Source organism: Lottia gigantea (genome assembly GCF_000327385.1).
Source record: "Lottia gigantea unplaced genomic scaffold LOTGIsca_42, whole genome shotgun sequence".
Classification (NCBI taxonomy): Eukaryota; Metazoa; Mollusca; class Gastropoda; family Lottiidae; genus Lottia; species Lottia gigantea.
Genome location: NW_008709463.1, coordinates 896,071 through 915,481, shown reverse-complemented (window position 1 = coordinate 915,481; position 19,411 = coordinate 896,071). Strand labels below are relative to the sequence as shown.

The 19,411-nt window shown below is 34.1% G+C and overlaps 3 protein-coding genes across 3 annotated transcripts; all 3 read right to left on the bottom strand.

Moving 5' to 3' along the window:
* Positions 1 to 849: 849 nt before the first annotated feature.
* LOTGIDRAFT_163865 (hypothetical protein) lies at positions 850 to 3,381 on the bottom strand (the record flags this gene model as incomplete). Its single annotated transcript, XM_009060393.1, has 4 exons — positions 850 to 861; positions 1,019 to 1,635; positions 2,693 to 2,768; positions 3,085 to 3,381. The coding sequence occupies 4 exons, from the start codon at positions 3,379 to 3,381 to the stop codon at positions 850 to 852; spliced, it is 1,002 nt and encodes a 333-aa protein (XP_009058641.1).
* Positions 3,382 to 5,911: 2,530 nt separating this feature from the next.
* LOTGIDRAFT_57457 (hypothetical protein) lies at positions 5,912 to 6,361 on the bottom strand (the record flags this gene model as incomplete). Its single annotated transcript, XM_009060338.1, has 1 exon — positions 5,912 to 6,361. A coding segment is annotated over one exon (450 nt), but the record flags the coding sequence as incomplete, so codon positions are not given.
* A 5,959-nt stretch (positions 6,362 to 12,320) lies between these two features.
* Positions 12,321 to 17,254, bottom strand: LOTGIDRAFT_233655 (hypothetical protein; the record flags this gene model as incomplete). The annotated part of the gene is made up of 8 exons (XM_009060392.1): positions 17,022 to 17,254; positions 16,547 to 16,730; positions 15,919 to 16,019; positions 15,257 to 15,385; positions 14,768 to 14,950; positions 14,240 to 14,358; positions 13,841 to 13,964; positions 12,321 to 13,024 (listed from the first exon to the last, which is right to left on the bottom strand). Exons 1-8 carry the CDS (start codon positions 17,074 to 17,076, stop codon positions 12,321 to 12,323), a joined length of 1,599 nt encoding a protein of 532 aa, XP_009058640.1. The 5' UTR covers positions 17,077 to 17,254.
* Positions 17,255 to 19,411: the final 2,157 nt, after the last annotated feature.

The following is a 19,411-nucleotide window of genomic DNA, read 5'->3' as shown; positions in this document are numbered from 1 at the left end:
TTTGATGTAAGCCTCTGAAAATATAACAGAAAAATCAAAATTTAGACAATGAATAAAATATCCCGATTTACAATGAATAAATAAATATACTTCTAGTCTATAACTGACAAAGAGGGAAGTTTGAATTGAGAAATTTTTGATCCAGGAAGGTCCATTGACAGCAAAACAAACCCCAATTCTTTAACATATCAACTAAAACGCCAAAATTTCAGGAACAGATTGTTGGAAACATGTTGATAGTGTCAACACGCCGTAGACTATCCCAGTTATTATTGTTAATTAACCGTTAGTTTCGATTAGGTTTCGCGTTGAGTAAATAATTTACTTCATCTATATTATCAAAATTCAGTGAATTGGAGACGTTTAGATATAAAAGTTATGTTTAATGCATAACTACCTAATTAACTGTTAAGATGAATATTCTATTTGATTTTAATAAGGCTTTTTATCAAATAGCTTTATATTCAAATCAAAGTCGTTTTGAAATTTATTCAGATCCGTTTGAGTAGGTTAAAACGTTGTTACTAGTTACCTTAACATCTTTTGATCGATTAGTACTATAACATTTGTTACAAGATCAAAGGTTGCATCTTGGAATATATTGTAACGGAAAGACGAACTAAATATTAGGCATTATTCCCACTGTTACAATATGCAGATGCAGAGCGATATAGAATAGTAGAAAACTAATTTCTTCCTTTAATTTGAACGAACTTTCAGCAGGATAGATGGTGACAATTTGGTGGGCACGAACAATGCAAAAGCGGAGATAAAGTACACTTGCTTAGATATTTTTCTTTTCACGTTAACTAGTGATGCGGTCTTGAAAATGACCCGTCATAAAATAATTCATAATTTGTTCTACAAATAAACAAAAGCACTCCATGTACATAAAGAAAATATTGTGGTCACCAATGGTAACGATTGCTTTATTAAGGATAATGTGGTAATATCTGAATACTGACACGTCACATTTCTTAGATCGTTATACGCCATAGACGAGTTTCATAGAAATTACCTTCATATTTGGCCCCCAAAAGGAATTCTTCCAAAAGTTTTCAGAATATTCCTTAGCAGTTAAAAAGCCATCCGTACAGTTGGGATGATCTGCAAACCACCATCCACCACCGAATTGTGCAGCACAACCATTAGAGGTTTCATCTTGATCATACGTAGAAAATGGTCGACCTCTCAGATCCAGGGTATTATTCGACCCTGTTATGGAGTCACCACATGTCGGTCGACTATCGGTCTCATAATTACTGGTAGTTTGGAATCGGTATTGGGTTGAGGCGTTCCCCAAATTGAAGTCGTTATAATATATGGAACATTTCTTCCAATCGTTAGCAGTAAAATGAACATGAAGTTTAAGGGATTTTTGACTGTTTATAACTTGTAGAGTTTTGTCAAAACCCAACCAATTATCCCATGGAACGATGCCAAATCCTTGTTCGTATTCTTGAAGGGTTCGATTGAAATCTTCCGTAGAGCATTGCTGATAACGGTTTAGTATCGTCACTGAGGTCGGAATCTTAAGCCAGCACCAAACATCAAATGCTGGTGCCTCTAATGGCTTTATTCTGGTAACGACGCTTTGGTGTGAAGTCATTCCTCTCGAATTCGCGTCTTCACAATCTGAAATAATATGTAAAATTCTGAAAACAATCCCTCAAGTCAGTTATATAACGGTTTTCATTCACACCTGTTATTACGTGTACAACCCATTCCTCTAAAGTGATATGCGGATGTGACGATGTCAAGGTTAGGGCCAGACTCAAAAGGTCAGATTTACAGTTTTTGAGAATTTTCACCATAACCAAAAAAAAAAACGGAAATGTCGGTACAAGAGTTTTGCTCCATATATGTGACCTTTTGAGTCTGACCCAAATCATGATATCACAATCGTATATGTCAGATGTCAGAACGTGTACGATCAGATTGGTAGATCTAAGTGTAAGGTATCCGTATTTCAATGTCTGTAACTTAAAACTATTCAGTGGGGCTACATGCGTGAAAATTAGGAAGCCTACTGTGACGTGGCAGCTTTGGTTTGCAGCGAGCTACGATTTGGGCTGAATCTTTCATCATGTCCAACTAATTTACGTTTCTGGTATCGACACCGCATTGGCTATTGCATTCTTACAATTGTGCCAATAATGTTATTTCCGTAAATGTAGATTATATAGTATTATGAATTTCTTTATTAGGTCCAAGAAGATTTATAGGATAACCGTTATGATCTTCTTTGATTTAGTTCATTGCATATTAGCATCACAATTATTGTAAACATAACTTTAACCCTGTGCCAGTGCTTTATATTGAATAGTAACTGGTTACTCTTCAATCACCCTAATCTCTAACTTAACAAATATCATTACATTTCAACAAGTAGAGGTTAGATTTTCAATGATGACATAAAATCTAATGTGCATAATATCCCTTACAACAAGAATAAATAAACAGTTTTCCAAGAGTTCGTGGTTGCTTGTATGTCACTACAAACGAGCATTTTTCTTTGTCATGCTTACGAAGAGATTTTTGGTACAAAGTTACAGTTATAGGTTACATTACAGAATTTTCCCGATGGATTGTAAGTAATGAAAAATAATTGAGTACGCAGCTGATGTAATAACAAATGAAATCTGGATGCATGTATTTCAGATCAAGCGTAGTCTAAGAACTTAGACATTACCTTTGGCAATGTGTTCACAGTTATCCCCATAAAATCCCCATGGACACGTTATTTTTGTACCATTACAACTAATTAGCTGAAACAGAAAATAAGCATTTTGACTTAATGACCATTTTCTTTTGTGAACAACCAAATTGTGAAATTAATGACAACTGCAGGAATATTGTGCTAAAGATGATTTCCGCCAACATTCGATGGGCGAATCGGAAATAAATAATTAATTTTGTTCTGGTTGCTTATTTGAAAGATCAATCACAATTTAAAGACAAACTTCAAATTTCGGCGGTGGCTTTGAACACTATTACTGATGAAGAAACGAATGGCGATTCTGTACCTATGACCAATAGTGCCAAGTGAGCACCTTTTAAAACTTAACATTTTAAACCACGAACCTTTTTAAAACAATGACATCCTGTAGCATCACCACGAAGAATACAATCGGTACCATCCAAATACAGTTTACATTTTGATTTCGTTTCACAGAATAAAAACCTTCTACAATCTGCAAATTCATTACACTTCAATCCACAATTATAAATATTCCTTGTCTCAAAAATTTCAATAATCCAGGATTTATCACATTTATAGTCTATGATGTTGGTTTTTTCGAATCTGGCGAAAGGGTGTGTGTGTATGGAGGCCTCAATCATCGACAGACTTAATACGAGGATCATTGCACGTTCCAACATTGTCAAGAATAACAATCCGTACAATAAAACAGTTCCGTCAATCAAAATTCTCGTCCAAAGATCGGGAGTAAATGTCAGTATAGTAGTGAACTCCTTCGAAGAGAAGGACCAACAGGTACAAAGACAATGATATCCAAGGCCAGCCTTAACAAAAAACACTATCCAAAGTTTCTAAGGGCGCAAAACAATAGACAGGAAAAGTAATTGAATTGTTCAATGAACGCTCAAATAGAATTAGTGATATTGATTGTTTTCCACAGAAAAACCATAAGTTCCAACGGAGAACCAGTTTTAATACCTTACTTCATCAATAATACCCACTAGTCTAGAACCAGACTGAATTGTACTGTACCGGGCCAGTTTCTCAAGTTAAGGTCCCACAATTGGTACATTATCCCAAGAATTATCACGGGCAGCAAAATCTATTCACGAGCGAGTGTTAATGTTGGTAAGGTGTTCTTCCAACCTTTTAAAAGATCTTTACACGCGATCTAAATCAACCCATCATTAAATAGTGGTTATGTGAACGATGCACAGTGCGAGATAATCTTTCCTCCGGTAATTTAATTATATTCTACAGTTATACCACGTTAGATTCAATAAATTCAAACAATCCAATATCCAATGTTTCCCTAAGAATCAGCTCAATTCTTAAGTTGGTTAGCTCACCAAAGAAAATGCAACTTTAATCGTTATGATTTTCTTCGTAATTAATATCCAATTGGTCCAAATGTCCTTTCATCCTTAAATTCGTGTGGGTTCAGAAAGTTACCAGTCAGATGATCCTTTCTCTTGCTGAACACATTTATTTGTGATATTCTTTATACTTGGACACTTCGAACACTCCATTGCTCATAAATAAGTCTAAACAATCCAATACTGACATATTTTTTTAAAGTATTTTTTTAAGTTTTTAAATATCAGTTCAATCCAAGTAGGGCTAGCTTTAGAAAATCACGAGGAACAATCCCATTTAACACAATGCATTTAGTGGAAACTGTACCTTGTTGATATTCACTTGTGAAAAATATTCAATTGCTGTAAATTTAGCCCAATTCTTTAGACTATGATACATATAGGTCAAAATAACCACTTTTAGTAAAATGATGCAATAATTGAAAAAGTTTTGAAATTTTCTAAAACTCTTACGAAGAATTTATCAGGTTAATTAGGCATTAATCGGGAATTAAATTCTACATTATCGAAAAAAATTTATAACAAAGTTTAGCTGCCATTTACCTTACAAATAATGTTGCCTGAAAATCTTTTTAAGAGTTTCCTTTTTTAAATCGATCGGCCAGTATTTTAAAATTTTAAAAGAAACCACATCATTATTATCATGGCAGCTATATCAATGGTTTCCACGGCGATCAAATGTTTCTTTCGGATCAATGTTCATTTAAACATCGCGTAATTTTAAAAGATTGGGAAATTGAAACCAATAAATGACTTAAAGAATACAAACATTTGAGCGTAGTAAAACACAGGACAATATAAAATATGATTTTTTATGAAAAAGAAACCTTTTAAAGATGGATTTCTTATAAATTATCACGTATTCTTAATCATATCATTATGTTCTTATTGCATGTTATTAACCAATCATAAATGTCCATGTTTATACAGTCTGGATAAACAAAAAAAAGTCTTTTTGAACTTTCTAGATCGGTCACTCATTGGAATTCTGCTGGTAATTCTCTTCTAATTTAGCTAATTATGAATTAATTATGGACATGTGAGACAAACTGGTATTTTTCCAAGTCATTAGAACACCTCTACTTTCTATTAGAATTTTCAAAAATTCATCATTTCAAAACAAACCAATCAACACGCTTGCACATACGTTTTATTTTGTAATTAACAACACAGGCACGAAACCCTCTCGTATGAAAAAGGTCTTTTTCATTGGTTGACATTCATTTTAGACTATTTGTATGTAATAAAAATTAAAAAGATGCAGGTATTATATATTTTTAATAAATAAATTGAAGACTAATCCAAATATAGTATAGAACTATGAAATTAGAAACTGAAACATGTTGTTACTCAGAGGTACACGCTGTTTAATTAGCTTTAGAATGATATTTTGATGCCCTGTGAGATTACTAGTTAAATTAACTCGATATTTTTTACACATTTTGTAATTCAACAACCAATATTTGTTTCTCGAAGATTTTGATAAGATGATATTTAAACATATCTATTATATTAATGTTTATAAATGAACGTCAGCAGTACTCGCGACCGTGGTATAAAATATTTTACATTACCATTGAGAACGAGAGAGAAAAAAAGAACATATACATAACAAAAGCAACTGTAAAGCAAGTAAATGTAACTGTGCGTGTTTGAAAATTCTTGTAATCTTATAGTAAGATAAATTCATGATAAGTTTACCGTATCTATATTATGCATCTGATGTGAGTTTCATGGTGATTTGCTCTATGTCAGAATCCCAAAATGGACCCGACCATATATTTCCAACAATTAGTGTCGCTGTCAGAAAACCGTCAGAGCAGTTGGGATGATCTGCAAACCACCATCCACCACCAAATCTTGCAGCACAACCATTAGAGGTTTCATCTTGATCATACGTAGAAAATGGTCGACCTCTCAGATCCAGGGTGTTATTCAATCCTATCATGGAGTCACCACATGTGGGGCGGTAAATGGAGGTGTAAACACTCCTAGCTTGAAACTGATATTTAGTTGAGGCGTCGCCCAGTCTGACATTGTCGTAGAATATAGAACAAGATTCCCCGTGAGTATTCGACAAAAGTATACGAAGTGATAATGATGTTTGATTGTTTAAAATATGTTGAATTTTTTTCAATCCTAACCAACTATTCCATGGCACAGAACCGAAACCTTGCTCGTATTCAGACCAAGTACGATTGAAATTCTCCCCCTCACATTTCCTCAGTCGATACAAAATCGTCAAATGTGATCGTAAATTCAGTTTGCATATGACATCAAAAGCTTCTTTTGATAATATTGGTTTAATGCGCGTAATAACATTCCGGCTACACCGGATACCTTTCGAAACAGCGTCAGCACAATCTGAAAATAAAGAGAAAAATATTTAGTTTAGGATGAATTGGAGTTGGTGGTATTCTGAAGTTTTCTCCGTCTTATCTTCACATATTCTTCCCGTTCGATTTGGGTGACTTGTGTGGTAGAAAGTTCCTCGATTGGACTAGGAGAGACCGTTAATTGCTTGGCATTGCTCGTCTCTCTTTCAGCTGCAAAATGTAAGGATGTAACATTTAACAATGTTTTTACTAAGTTAGGATCCTAGGTAATTTTTACCTGTGACAATGTGCTGACAGTAATCACCATAGTGACCCCAAGGACAGATACAATTTACACCATTACAACCAATAAGCTGAAACAATAGTAGTGGTTGCTCATATCTGCATCATATTTAATTAGACAGTCTAGAATCAGTTTTTTTAATATCATTTACAATTCATATTTGGAAAAAATTGCTTTGAAAATTTTAATCGGTTTTTATTTATTGGTCTTTGACACAAATTATTAATTCTGTGAAATCTTTCGTAGCGCATGTTCAGTCTCTCTACTTTATTACCGATTGGTCATGAATTCCGTCTGACTATTACCATATCTATCAAATTACGTATAAACAACAATTGATGTGGTGTGGTTGACAATGCCGTTGAACATTTAAGGTGTCGTGGGAAATAGTAAGTAGGTATTTGCTGTTAGACGACAAGTTAACAACCGCTTCCAGTTAACTGATATCACAGATTAGGAAGTTGTTGGTAGATGACAAGTTAACGTTCGCTTTCCAGCTAACTGGTAGTTTTTAACTTGTCATCTACCAACCAGCCAACAGAGAGTCTACAACAAGGTGTTATAGAGTGAAACAACAAACCTTTCTGAAACAATGGCATCCCGTAGCATCACCATCAAGAACACAATCGGTACCATCACCATACAGTGCACATTTTGATTTAGTTTCACAGAATAGAAACCGTCTACAATCTGTAAATCTGTTACACTTCAATCCACATTTATAAATATTCCTTGACTCAACAGTTTCAATATGCCAAGATTTGTCACATGTATGGTCTATGATTTCTGTCTTTTCGAATCTGGCGAAAGGTGGTTTGGGAAAACTGTAGAGCGAGCTGCAGGTACCACATGCAACCAGTATTATTAGGACTCTCAAGACTGGTAACATTATGGCACCGTAAGACATAGATCCGGTTACTTTCCAAGCCCAGAGTCCAAGCTATAAAGAATGGTATGCTTAACTTTTCAACTTTAAACCCATCGTTACTAGACCACGATATTCTTCCAGGATAAAACAGCTTAGACAATGGTACGCCGACTTATCATCTGGTATTATGACATAGAATCATCTTGCTATCCCACAAGGTATTCTTACATTAACATATGAAGGCGAAACGAATCCAATTAACTTTCTTTTATGAAACTCGTGTGCTCCTTTGTTCAAATCCCAGTTGCCTGTGTTATTAAGGTTACAACGCTTTCAGACCTCATGATTCTTCCACAAAAACACGAATAAAAAGATAAAACGGCCCATAGACATATATGAAGATATATGATTCAAATGACATTGTTGGATATTTAATGATGGAAATGTAACACAGCTCACTGCTTTCATGATTTGGTTGAGCCGACACATATATTATTCATTGATATACTTTTGAAGTTTATGAAGATTGAAGTTCCAATTACAAGCGTTTCAAATGGCTCATCGATAGCTTGAAGGTTCATCTTAATGCGGTATAAATAATTTTAATTATTTAAAACATCGTAAATTATACTTGTAAGATTTCATTTATATTGCTTTTACATCTTTTGTATGTACCTACGTGATGAACCGGATGAACCGGAATTTGTTTAATTTAGGTTATTAAAAACGGAATGCGCTAATGATTGGTATAAGTTATAAATTTAAACGGGGTTATTGAAGTTCACTTTTCATTAGTTTCCAATACCAACGAAAAACAGCAAGACTTTAAAAAGTTAACATAAAACATTTAAATACTTTTGACGTTCTAAAAAATTAAAGGCAAGATACTTTAAGTTAACACGGACACAGTTCAGTCACATTTGGTCAATAGTTTTCACCTAGCTTTTCAAAACAGTCAGACTATCGTTTTTTTTTTTTTTAAAAAAAACCAACCAATTTAAACCTGATCAATAAACAGCGGTTAGAAAAGAACTGTTCATATAAGAAAGTATATCAATCATAAGTGAGTAAGTATTTCATGATGAAAAGTGGTATCAGGTGTCTAGATGTAGGTCGTTGTATGTAGAGCAAGTTTTACTTGAATGCTTGCACCCAATCACCTTAACAAATGTCTTACCTTCAAGATCAATGTCGAGAAAAAGAATATAATTCTCAATCGATGATGTTTCTTATATGAAATTATGAGAAATCGTGAAAAATTGTTGAAAAATTTGATATTGGCAATCAGCTTAATGATGAGAAATATGAGAGTAACCGGGACTTTGAGTCAACATAGAACTAAATACAGAAGATGAGCTAAAAGTAAAATAAATAAATCAAGTAATAACGATGCGAAAACGACACCAAGAATTCAAAAGACGATATTTGCGCAACATTGGTAGCAGCTATTGAACTTTTCATATGTTCAAGTATATCAATACGTGAGGAGTATTTCATATTGAAAAGAAGTTTTACAAATGGAAGTTTTTGGCAATTAATAAATGTCCTTATAACCTGCAGAGGTTTCTGTCTCAGTATTAAGGTAACTGAATATTCCAGTGATTACATCCTGATTAGAGTTTAGTTGCACAATAACCAAAACTGTTAAAATAGACTAATTAATACTCTCAATTGTGTTATACCAAAGATATGATATTGTCCCGGCCTTTCTAGCGTGATATCAATGAAACGTAATTAAAGCTGATACTTTCAAAAAATAGTGTTTTGTCTAGATAAGAAGCCAATATTGATATAAAGTTGGTAATCAATCTTATCCTATTGTGTCAGAAAAAAAATATTGCTGATCTATTCTACAGCTTTTAATTATAAATTTTTAGCATGAAACCAACCATACCGTGTTCTGTATACAGTCGTGGATTTTAACGTAAACTGAAAAGAATGTAACAAATCGTACAGGATTGTCTAATATTTCAAAACACCACACAACTTTTAACGTAAAATGCAAATTAAAGAATGACTACTCGGGAATATTTTATTACTCGGTTACTCTTGAAAGGTATATGTCGAACCACTGAAATATTCCATGGAAATATAATCGATTTAGGTAGGTTAACCAAGTTAACCAAGTTAATCAAGTCAAATTTCTGAATTTCACAGGTGTTAGAGTAGATAAATCCGGCGTTGCAGGTTTTGTTTCAAATGTAGAATATATTTTGTAAGAGTACGGCTGTCGACAGGATATAAAGAAAATTGTATATTAACTGTTAGATCAAAACAAAAATTATTACAAATTACTTAAGATTGTAAAACGTGATTTTGGATAACAAAAAAAATTACGTACAAGCAAAACAATTACGTCAATCAAAAATCTCTTCCAAAGAATGGCAAATCGTGAATGTATAGTAGTGGACACTTATAGAAGTACCAACAGGTGTTTCAAAAAGGGTAAGCAAGGTCTACTTTGCGAGCAACACAGTCACTACTATAATGGTCAACATCATGAGATACAATCAGATCGATTCCTTCCTACCAAAGAAAACAAACATAAAATAAGTACATGTATACAGTGCTTAAGTTTTTGATCAAACCTTTGAGGTTACGTTACTTTCAGCACTTTATTTAAATGATGTTTGATTGGGTTCCATTAGTGTCACAAATAGCAAAGTTTGTGATAGATTGCAATTTACTTTATATTGTGTTTGATTATGTAACCGTCTAGTGATAGTGAACCTTCAATTAAGAAGTCGATTATTTTACTTAATATCCTTTTAAGACGGTTTGTGTAAATAAATTCAAAATGGTTTTTATCTCGTAATAATTCCCACAGTAAGAACCTCCTGGTGGATATTTTAACGTCCTCTGGCTACATCAAGTTAAAAGCTATGGGATCGTTTTCTTGTTGGCTGTTCACAGCCTCGATCATGTGATCATTTCTATTACCCTGATTATCACAAACGTTGGATATTCGGTATAAACGCTTTATCTCTTAAACATGATTATGATATCGTTGTGATGCCTTTTTATATTATACCTGTCTAATGTTACAAGCCCTATACTCTTCGGAATCCATCACAGTCCAAGTACGGATCAACGAATATATATATATATAACAACGACATATAATGTAATATCGGCTTGATGGTGAAGCCGTGTACTCATTGTGTGTTATTATGATATAGGAATATTATCTTAGACTTAAAGTGATTAAATAATAATATTGACAAGAGATTTGTGTAAGATTAATTAAGCTAGGGGCTATTGCGTTCGGATGTTGATTTTATGTCTGAAGTATTGTGTGGAAAGGGTTTTTGCATCTGTTTTTTCCGAGTTTAACAGCATTTTATTAACTGTACGTTTCATGTACTTCACATTTTGTTTTGTTTTGAAACATGTCCAGGTTTGATTGTTCAAAAAATTGTTTTCATCCGGTCTCGAAGGTGATTAAATTATTCCTTAGTAGACGACAGTACTGATTTGTAAATATTTGATTGTTCATACAGTTTTGTACTTTGGACTTTAAAAGTGGGTTTTGGCATATAACTTAATCACATTTTGATAACTTCCATTTGGAGCAGTTCAGAATGAGAGAATACAAATCAGTTGAATCTGTGAAAGCAATTCCAGATAACCTTTCGTTTTAAACACTTTTAATAGATCTACTATTTTGACAACTAAGTTATAACATACTATAAAAATATCATACATATCACAGATTTTATGTAAATGAGATTAAAATAATAATAGAGTCGTGGCTTAGGCATAGAACAACATCCCGATAACAGAAAGAAAAATATAGAAAATTAGTTCACTATTTATCATTTGTGGATTAAACAACAGTTTGTGAATTCTGATCCATCATCGTATTTTTGTTCCATAAAGCTGTGTCTATATATATATTTATCATTTGTTGATCCATCGTCGTATTTTTTCCTTTTAAGGAATGAATGGGGAATCTATTATTGTTTATAACGAGCTGTTCGTATTTATCAACCGATAAAGCGTTAACCTATTGTCTTACAGACACACACTTAAAGGGGTCCGATTTGGGTCTCGAATAGATGTAAGTAGTCTTTAGAAGTACTAGAAGTGTACTCAAATCGCATAATTCCTTCCAAAATATCCCAAATTAGGAATTCCACAAACTATTTCTATAGAAGTATTTAGTCTCAAGAAAAGACGACTCATCTTTTAAATATTCAAACGCGGATAATTTTGGGCACACATCAATTTGAAAGCTCAAATTTCGACGGTTAGCTGTTAACACTATAACTGATTAGCTTAGCTTAAAAAAACATTTTGAAATTAAGGTACGATTGATCAACAAATGGCGAACCTATCTCTTTAATATAATGATTGTCATATTACATTGTTCTGTCTTGTCTCTTGCTCTGTTGTTTTCTTTTTATCGATACCGGGATCAAGTACTAGAAATATCATCAAGTATTATAAATCAACAATTTCTTAGTCTAGGCTACTCGCTCGAATGAAGAAAATGTTTTGGTGTATCGGGGACACTGATAGCATCGATTTGCACCATTAGAGGAGACCATTACTTTTAATCTTGATTTTACCATACTTTGGATCTGATATGTCTTGCGTGTACCGATTTTCATTTTTATTTCAGATATCAGCCAAATGTCTGTGGTCACACTACACTAACACTAAATCGATTATATCAGTGTCCCCGATAAGAAACATAAAAAGTGTACAAAAAAGATAAATTCAACAAATCCAATTATGGAATTTCACGTCTCGTTCACACAGCTGTGTCTTTCACTGGGTTATACTGTGGTCCTTGAACCGGTTCAGGAGGCGGCCCTAATGTTGATGAATTCAGACTCCCCATTTTGGAAGCTCTAGAGTTTCTCGCCATAACACTCTGTGCTCTTTGGACATCAGGTGTAGTTGTTGAATCCGGGGGTGGAGTCATTACGATTCCAGAGTCGCGTAATCGCTGTTGTATTTTCTTAGACTCTATGAACGTCGGTTGTGGGGATTTCTGTTCCCCGTCCTCAAGATCAGAGCAATCTCCATAATCGCTATAGATTGGTAAGGTGTACTCTTTCTCAAGGCTCGGAGCAAGACCTTCTTCACTTTCCATATCAAATATACTGCTTGGTTGTTTCGATGGTCTGTGGTCATCTATAGATTTCGGTGGAGCTGGCGTGAATATTGGTCGAGCGTTACGATCAACTCGCTTCTTTGTCTTCTGGGGAACCGCTTGAGGTTCAACTTTGCTTGTGTTTTTAGACTTCTTGGTCTTCTCCTTTCCTCTTTCAGTATCTGGTTCTTCTTTGGACTTTTTGTTGTTTTTCATTAAAATGACAATTAGAACTATAAGAACAGCCACGAATATAACACCACCAATTAGCCCTCCGGTCAGAGACGCTCCGCTTATGTCAGTTGCTGCACCGGCAGTAGGTGATTCAGTAGTTAACGATGGTAAGGTGCTGGGCCCAGCTGCAAAACAATGAAAGATTTAGTTACGAACAGGACAATGTATAAATAAACTAAGTATTATTGATCCGAACCGCTAAACGAAACCCGAAATCAAAAACAACGTAGTGGCAAAACATTGGTAGCAGCTATGAACTTTTCATGAGGAAGTACATCAACCCATATTCAAATCATGATCAGTGAAAGGAACGCTGAACAATTTCAGAAACCAAACCTTTGTAAAATATCCTGAATTGATAAGGAATACAGGTGCCTGTATATCTTCATCAATTTTCACAATAAATCAACAACATACAAAGCCAGTTCTTATTTGTTCTCGGATTTCAGATTATTGGAAATGTCATTTTATTTGGGACATTACTGAGTACAAAAATTGTGAAATGCAATATAAGCTTGCTACACACAAACGAAATGTCAAAGATCGTGTAGGTAAATAAATTGATTTTTTAGAAGCCGGAAACGATACTTAGTCTTTAGAAATGATGATGAGGTAAAATATAATCATCTTCATAAAACTTCAACTTACGACATTCTCCTGAAAGAAATGAAAATACAATTCATTAATCCTTGAACACACAATCGGGATTAACACTATCTACTCACGCAAGTTGTTTGCAGTGGCCCGAAGCTAGATCAACGTCCTGGAAGGGGGACTGAAAGATAGGGATGCTGATCGTTTGGTAAATCAGGATAAACAGGCCCTTTCGTTGTATCTTAAAAATTTTTCATTCTTGGTTTGGATTCCATTCTTTGGGTCAAAAATCCCGTTACCCACCTGCCAAAAGTCACTGACCGTAAAATACCGAGCTTTTAATTTACCTGTATGTGTGAATACAATAGAAGCACCAGGTGAAGGTACTGTAGTAGAATTCATCACAGTTGAATTCTGACATTCCGTGGGATACTGGGTAGCATAACTTTCATTGACTCCCTTCTCAAACATCTGAAATGATAGCGAAATGTTAAACCAACATTTATGGACATGTGATTTTTAATGAACATAGGATTTTCGTCAAAGACCCGGACATGTTTTCTGTGATTCTGCTGTGTCGCCTTGGTGTGGTTTGTTTTTGACAAGGTAATTTTGAAACTTGTAATGGGGAATGAAGATTTAGTGAATATCAACCTAAATCAGTTCAATTTAAAAGCGTCCTCAATGATCTATATATTCAATATTGCTCCTTGAACTTGTATATGTTGTATATGGTTGACACTTACCATACAAGAAAATCTATGAGTATTAATGTTATCTGTAGTGTTATCACCATTATACAGTGTTATTTGGTAAACCCCAGTACTGGGTTGTTGGTAGAACAAACAATAGAGTTTACCAGTGGCTACAAAGAAGAATCATAAGACGCAAATAAACAATCCAAGGGCTAAAATTTTACATTTGGATAATTCAAACCAGTTTACTCCTTAGGTAATTCGGATAACAGGTCAGTTTGATTCAAGCTAGTCTTGTAGTTGCATTACCAGCAAAAGACTGAAATTCGGATGAACCTCTCCAACCAATGCTAGAATTAACCTTTGGCCTCTATATAAGCGAGAACAAGACAAGCTCATTCAATCATTGGGACACTTACTCATTTATCATTAATATACTTCATCATGGGAATTGTTTATTTGCTATAACTAATGTAATGACAAACAGTTATTTTGGGTTTCGTTTTGCAGTTAAGATCGCTTGTACTTGTTTTTTTCTTATTCACCACGGATGTTGATGAACAACCAAGCTTAGCTTACCAGAATACAGAATGGAATCATTGCAGGAATTATAATCAAAATTCAGTATAGAGGTATTGGTACAGGTATCTAAGGCTGTTGTCTGGTTCTCGCAGAAACCATTGGCACCATCATTCATGCTATAACTAAAATAACCCTGAAGATCCGCTGGACATGGTATCATCTCTTCGGTAATAATAGTATCTGAAGTAAAAATGATTTCGATACAAATATATTAGTCTCGATGGATCAGTCATAGTTTCACAGTTTGTGAATAAATCCATAAGAAAAAACCACAAACAAAACTGATGTTCTTTGTCGCTCACCATAATTATGTGAAATAAATGAACCATAGATGGAAAATGTGAAATAGGTTATTATTCCTCCGCACAAGATTTATAATTAACTCAGATAATCTGACAATGCATTTATGAACTTGTTTTGTTAATCACTGATGCAAGCATTAAGGCTGAGAATTCTTTAAACCCAACCAATAAGCAGTCGTCTTACCATTTTTAAGCAATATGCTGTAAGGTTGTTGATACGGTGTGGGCTCATCACAAACATCGGTTATAGAACCAACTACAGTACTGATGGGGAAAATCTTGACGCGAGCATCGTTTGCCTGGGGTAGAGTTTCTGTAAATAAAACATGTATATTTTAAGCTATTAACCATCTGAATATTACTTAAATAATTCTCGACAAATAAGAGATTGGAATTGTTCGAAGCACAGGGTTGACAAAAAAGAGTATATTATAATTATCAGTGGACGTACCTTGTGCCACTATACAACAAAATCCCTGTATAATCAGATAAATCCATTAAACTGCAATACTTATTCAAAAACCGTTTTGAGCAGGGTTTGCAATCTGAGTTGGAGCTTGAACGATTCTGACTTTGTATTTATATAAGATTGAGATGCAGTTTTTATTCCAGCTTTTCAGTCCGGAATATTCTCTGTGAGGGTACCACACTATGCTCCTATGAATCGAACTCGGAAGTTTGATCTGACTCCAAGGTTGACTGATAAGAGTATATATTCACCAGTGGATTTACATGGTGTCATAACTATATTATATATTAAAATGATATAAATGCATAACAACCAAGTAATTATCTATAAAACTAGAGTCATTATTCAAGAACGCTTTTCGTGTATACAATACTTACGTGTGGCATAGTAGTAATAATAAAGGTTGCGGGAAACCGATGTGATATCCAGACACATATAGGCATAAAAAGCACTACTAAAAATAGAGAATTCTTGAGATCTGAAACAAAAATAATAACTCCAAATTACATTCTTTTTGGAATAAACATATTTAAGTACTAACGATCCTAACCGAAAATCCAAATCCATTGGTAGCAGCTTATGAACTGAGGATGTCTATCAATCATGAGGAAGTATTTTATAATTCAGTCTTGGAATAATGTTCAATATGACTGCCCCAACGAGACTAAGAGTGGGGCTACTTTCAGTGTCTTTTAATTGTGTGATGAGTAATCAATCAATAGGTTTAGTATTTACAAACCAAATTTTGTTAAGGACAAAGTCAGACATTTACTACAATAGTTGAACATTTTGTTGATTGCTGATGGCATTTTTGGGGGAGAGGGTGTGGGTTATGTAAACTAGAAAAGACAGATGTTATCGCACTTCCTTTGCATGTGTCATCCTTTTTCTCTAATTATTCTACCATACCACCTTCATAGCTTATAGTAATATATTTGACGGATACGAAAATAAAATAGTATACATACTATATTTGACAGTGAAGAGAAGAAAATGTGTACATACTTGCTGACATATTTAGTACCAGAGTTTATATGACATGTGAAATCTAGATCGGTAAAAGTTTGACTCTGAGTTGCGATACTAAATTGACCATAAGTTGTAGAGTTAAAATCCAGGCTTCCTTCTTTGGTACTGTCAAATGTTCCAAATAAATCAGTAGGGAAGGTACATGTCAAGCACAAAGTTGCTGCAATAGAGAGATGGATTTCGTGTCGTGGGTCATAGTAAAAATCTCCACATTCATAAAGGGGAGATGGCGAAGCTTCATATTTACTGAGAACTCATAGAAAAATACTATAACACAATATATATATATTCGATTGGATACAGTCTTTCTGCTATTCTTCACAGTGTGTGTGATTTATTGTTGGTAAAGAATTCATTTTCAAACAGACTTAATAAGAAAGGGCCAAAAGGATATCCTTGCTTCAACCCGATTTCACTTCGCTTTGAAATATGAAATATTTCGTTGACTTACCTTGATAAAAAGTTAGAAGTATCCAACAATAATAACGTTCGTGTCTCCTCGCCATTTTGGCACGTTTCAATCACAGAACATTTCACGAAAATCTTGTATCTAAGGAAATCAAATAATCTGTTGAAGCAATTTCCTGCAACAGGTTCCTATTTAAAAATAATTATCAACTGCCTTCAGAAAAAAATTATAACATTTTTACTTCATATGTTTTCTTAATTACACTTCGACACACGAAAAACAAACATGCTACTGAAAATGAATTTTACTGACGTCTTTGACATAATCAAAAATAATCCGTCCCTAATTCTGGCTTAACAGATTAACATGAATAAAAGATTATCGCGTGAAACAATCCCTTACTAATGTTCGTGTTCAATAGAAAACAATTGAAACACTTTCTGTTTCATTCTTATCAGACAATGGCGGATAATTTTGAATGTTTTTTTAAATTTGGATTACTCAACTCGGTCCTAATTACACCTTCAATGGCCAACTAGAAAAGGTTACAAAATGACCGTGCAATCTATAGCAATCAAAGGGCCGATGTAACCTTGGATTTGTGAATTGTGGTACGTAACCATAAGAAAGTGACATATATAAATTGTGAATCATTTTTCAGAAATGACGACTATAACAGTCACTATTGAAGTAACATTAACATTTGATGGCAAGTCACACTTAACTCTTGACTAGAAGGCTGATTCGATCGCTAACTCGTACTCCTAATTAAGAAGCCAGTTACGTAAATTGTGTGACCAAAGCATGATCGCTCTAACAGTAGTTATATTCCTAAAGATTAACACTGAATGGAACATGTAATAATAATAATTTCTAGGGTGGATCTAGTCCTAAATTTTACTTATTTTTTCTATCAAAGTTGCACAGATGGAGCATACAATGTCCCGTCATCTCTTTAAATTCAACAAGGGCGGGTGAAATCACTGACGGGTGTATATATTGGGCCATTAACTGTTTATACCGTCATTATCATTGTCAAATACAGCTAATATTACCCACTTCAGACATTATATATACTCGTTAAAGGGTAATATACACATTTCGCACTGTGAAACTAGAAAAATATCACCGATAGGTCAGTTATGGGGTTTCGCGACTTACTAACTAGGAGGTCTGGCAATAATGCAGCTGACACGGACGGGTGTAATACGAAGTTATGGAACGTTTCGATTATAACGATTTTCATTAACTTTTTTCGACCAGATCAATCAACTTCACAGTTTACCAACTTTCATAAGATTAAATATGTTCGCCCAAGAACCCGTTTAGCTCAATTAGATTTTAGATACCCATATAATCAGACATCCAACTCCTTTCTAGCACCGAAAGGATTGACGATAATTTATTTGACTTCCGTTTCCCCACACGATTATTAATTCCCCCATTTACAATCGATATAAAATTTAACTGAAGATACTATATAATAAAAATAATATGACTAGTTTATTTGTTTTTTTATTTTCATTTAGCGAATCCGACACCAAATATCGTTCTTAAAAGAAATAAAGAAAACGAACATTTATGACTTGCTAGTGGTGGATTTTTAATGACATATTTATGTTATATCTTAGTAATCCATTCTGAATATCCCTTTTAACTGAACAACTTCTTATAGCCATATTATCTCAACCCTAAAATTACTTGACTCATGGTCGACAACAAGGGACATAACTCAGTAACGGTATGTTGATATTGATGGGAAAAGTACTCTAAAACAATAATTGACAAATCAAGATGCGTCGAAAGAGATATAACCCTTATGATTATATGTACTTGACTATAGAATTACTTGACTTACTTGGAATATGATCCATACTTCTTGCGAAATAAATATATGTACTCGGCCACATAACTTTCTCATATACATTACAAGGGACATAACTCTGTAAGGTTTTGTGGATATTTTTATAGGGAGAAATACCCCATACAGATACTATCGTTAAATGCTTCGTTGGAAGAGACCTAACATTTACTATTTCATCGTATGTACTCAACCATAGAATTAGTTGACTCAGCAAATAATATCTACACCACTTTCTCGTGTCTACAGCAAGGGACATAACTCAGTAATGTTATGTTGATATTGATAGATAAATAGATAGATGAAATACTGCAGACTAGATAATGCCGTCGAGTGGTACTGTATATCAAAATTCGACATATTGGCAACTCTTCTTACGATCTAAGTGTTTGTACTAGCCCGGTAATAAATTTTAAAAAGCTAACCATATACACCACAAGGGAAACAACTCCTGTAGTGTTATGGTTTGGGGTCGATGGTAGTTAAAATCGGGAAACCAGTGTTATGGAAACATACCAAAATCCAAAGTAAGGGACAGAACTCTTAATCTAATATTTTGTACCTTGATCAA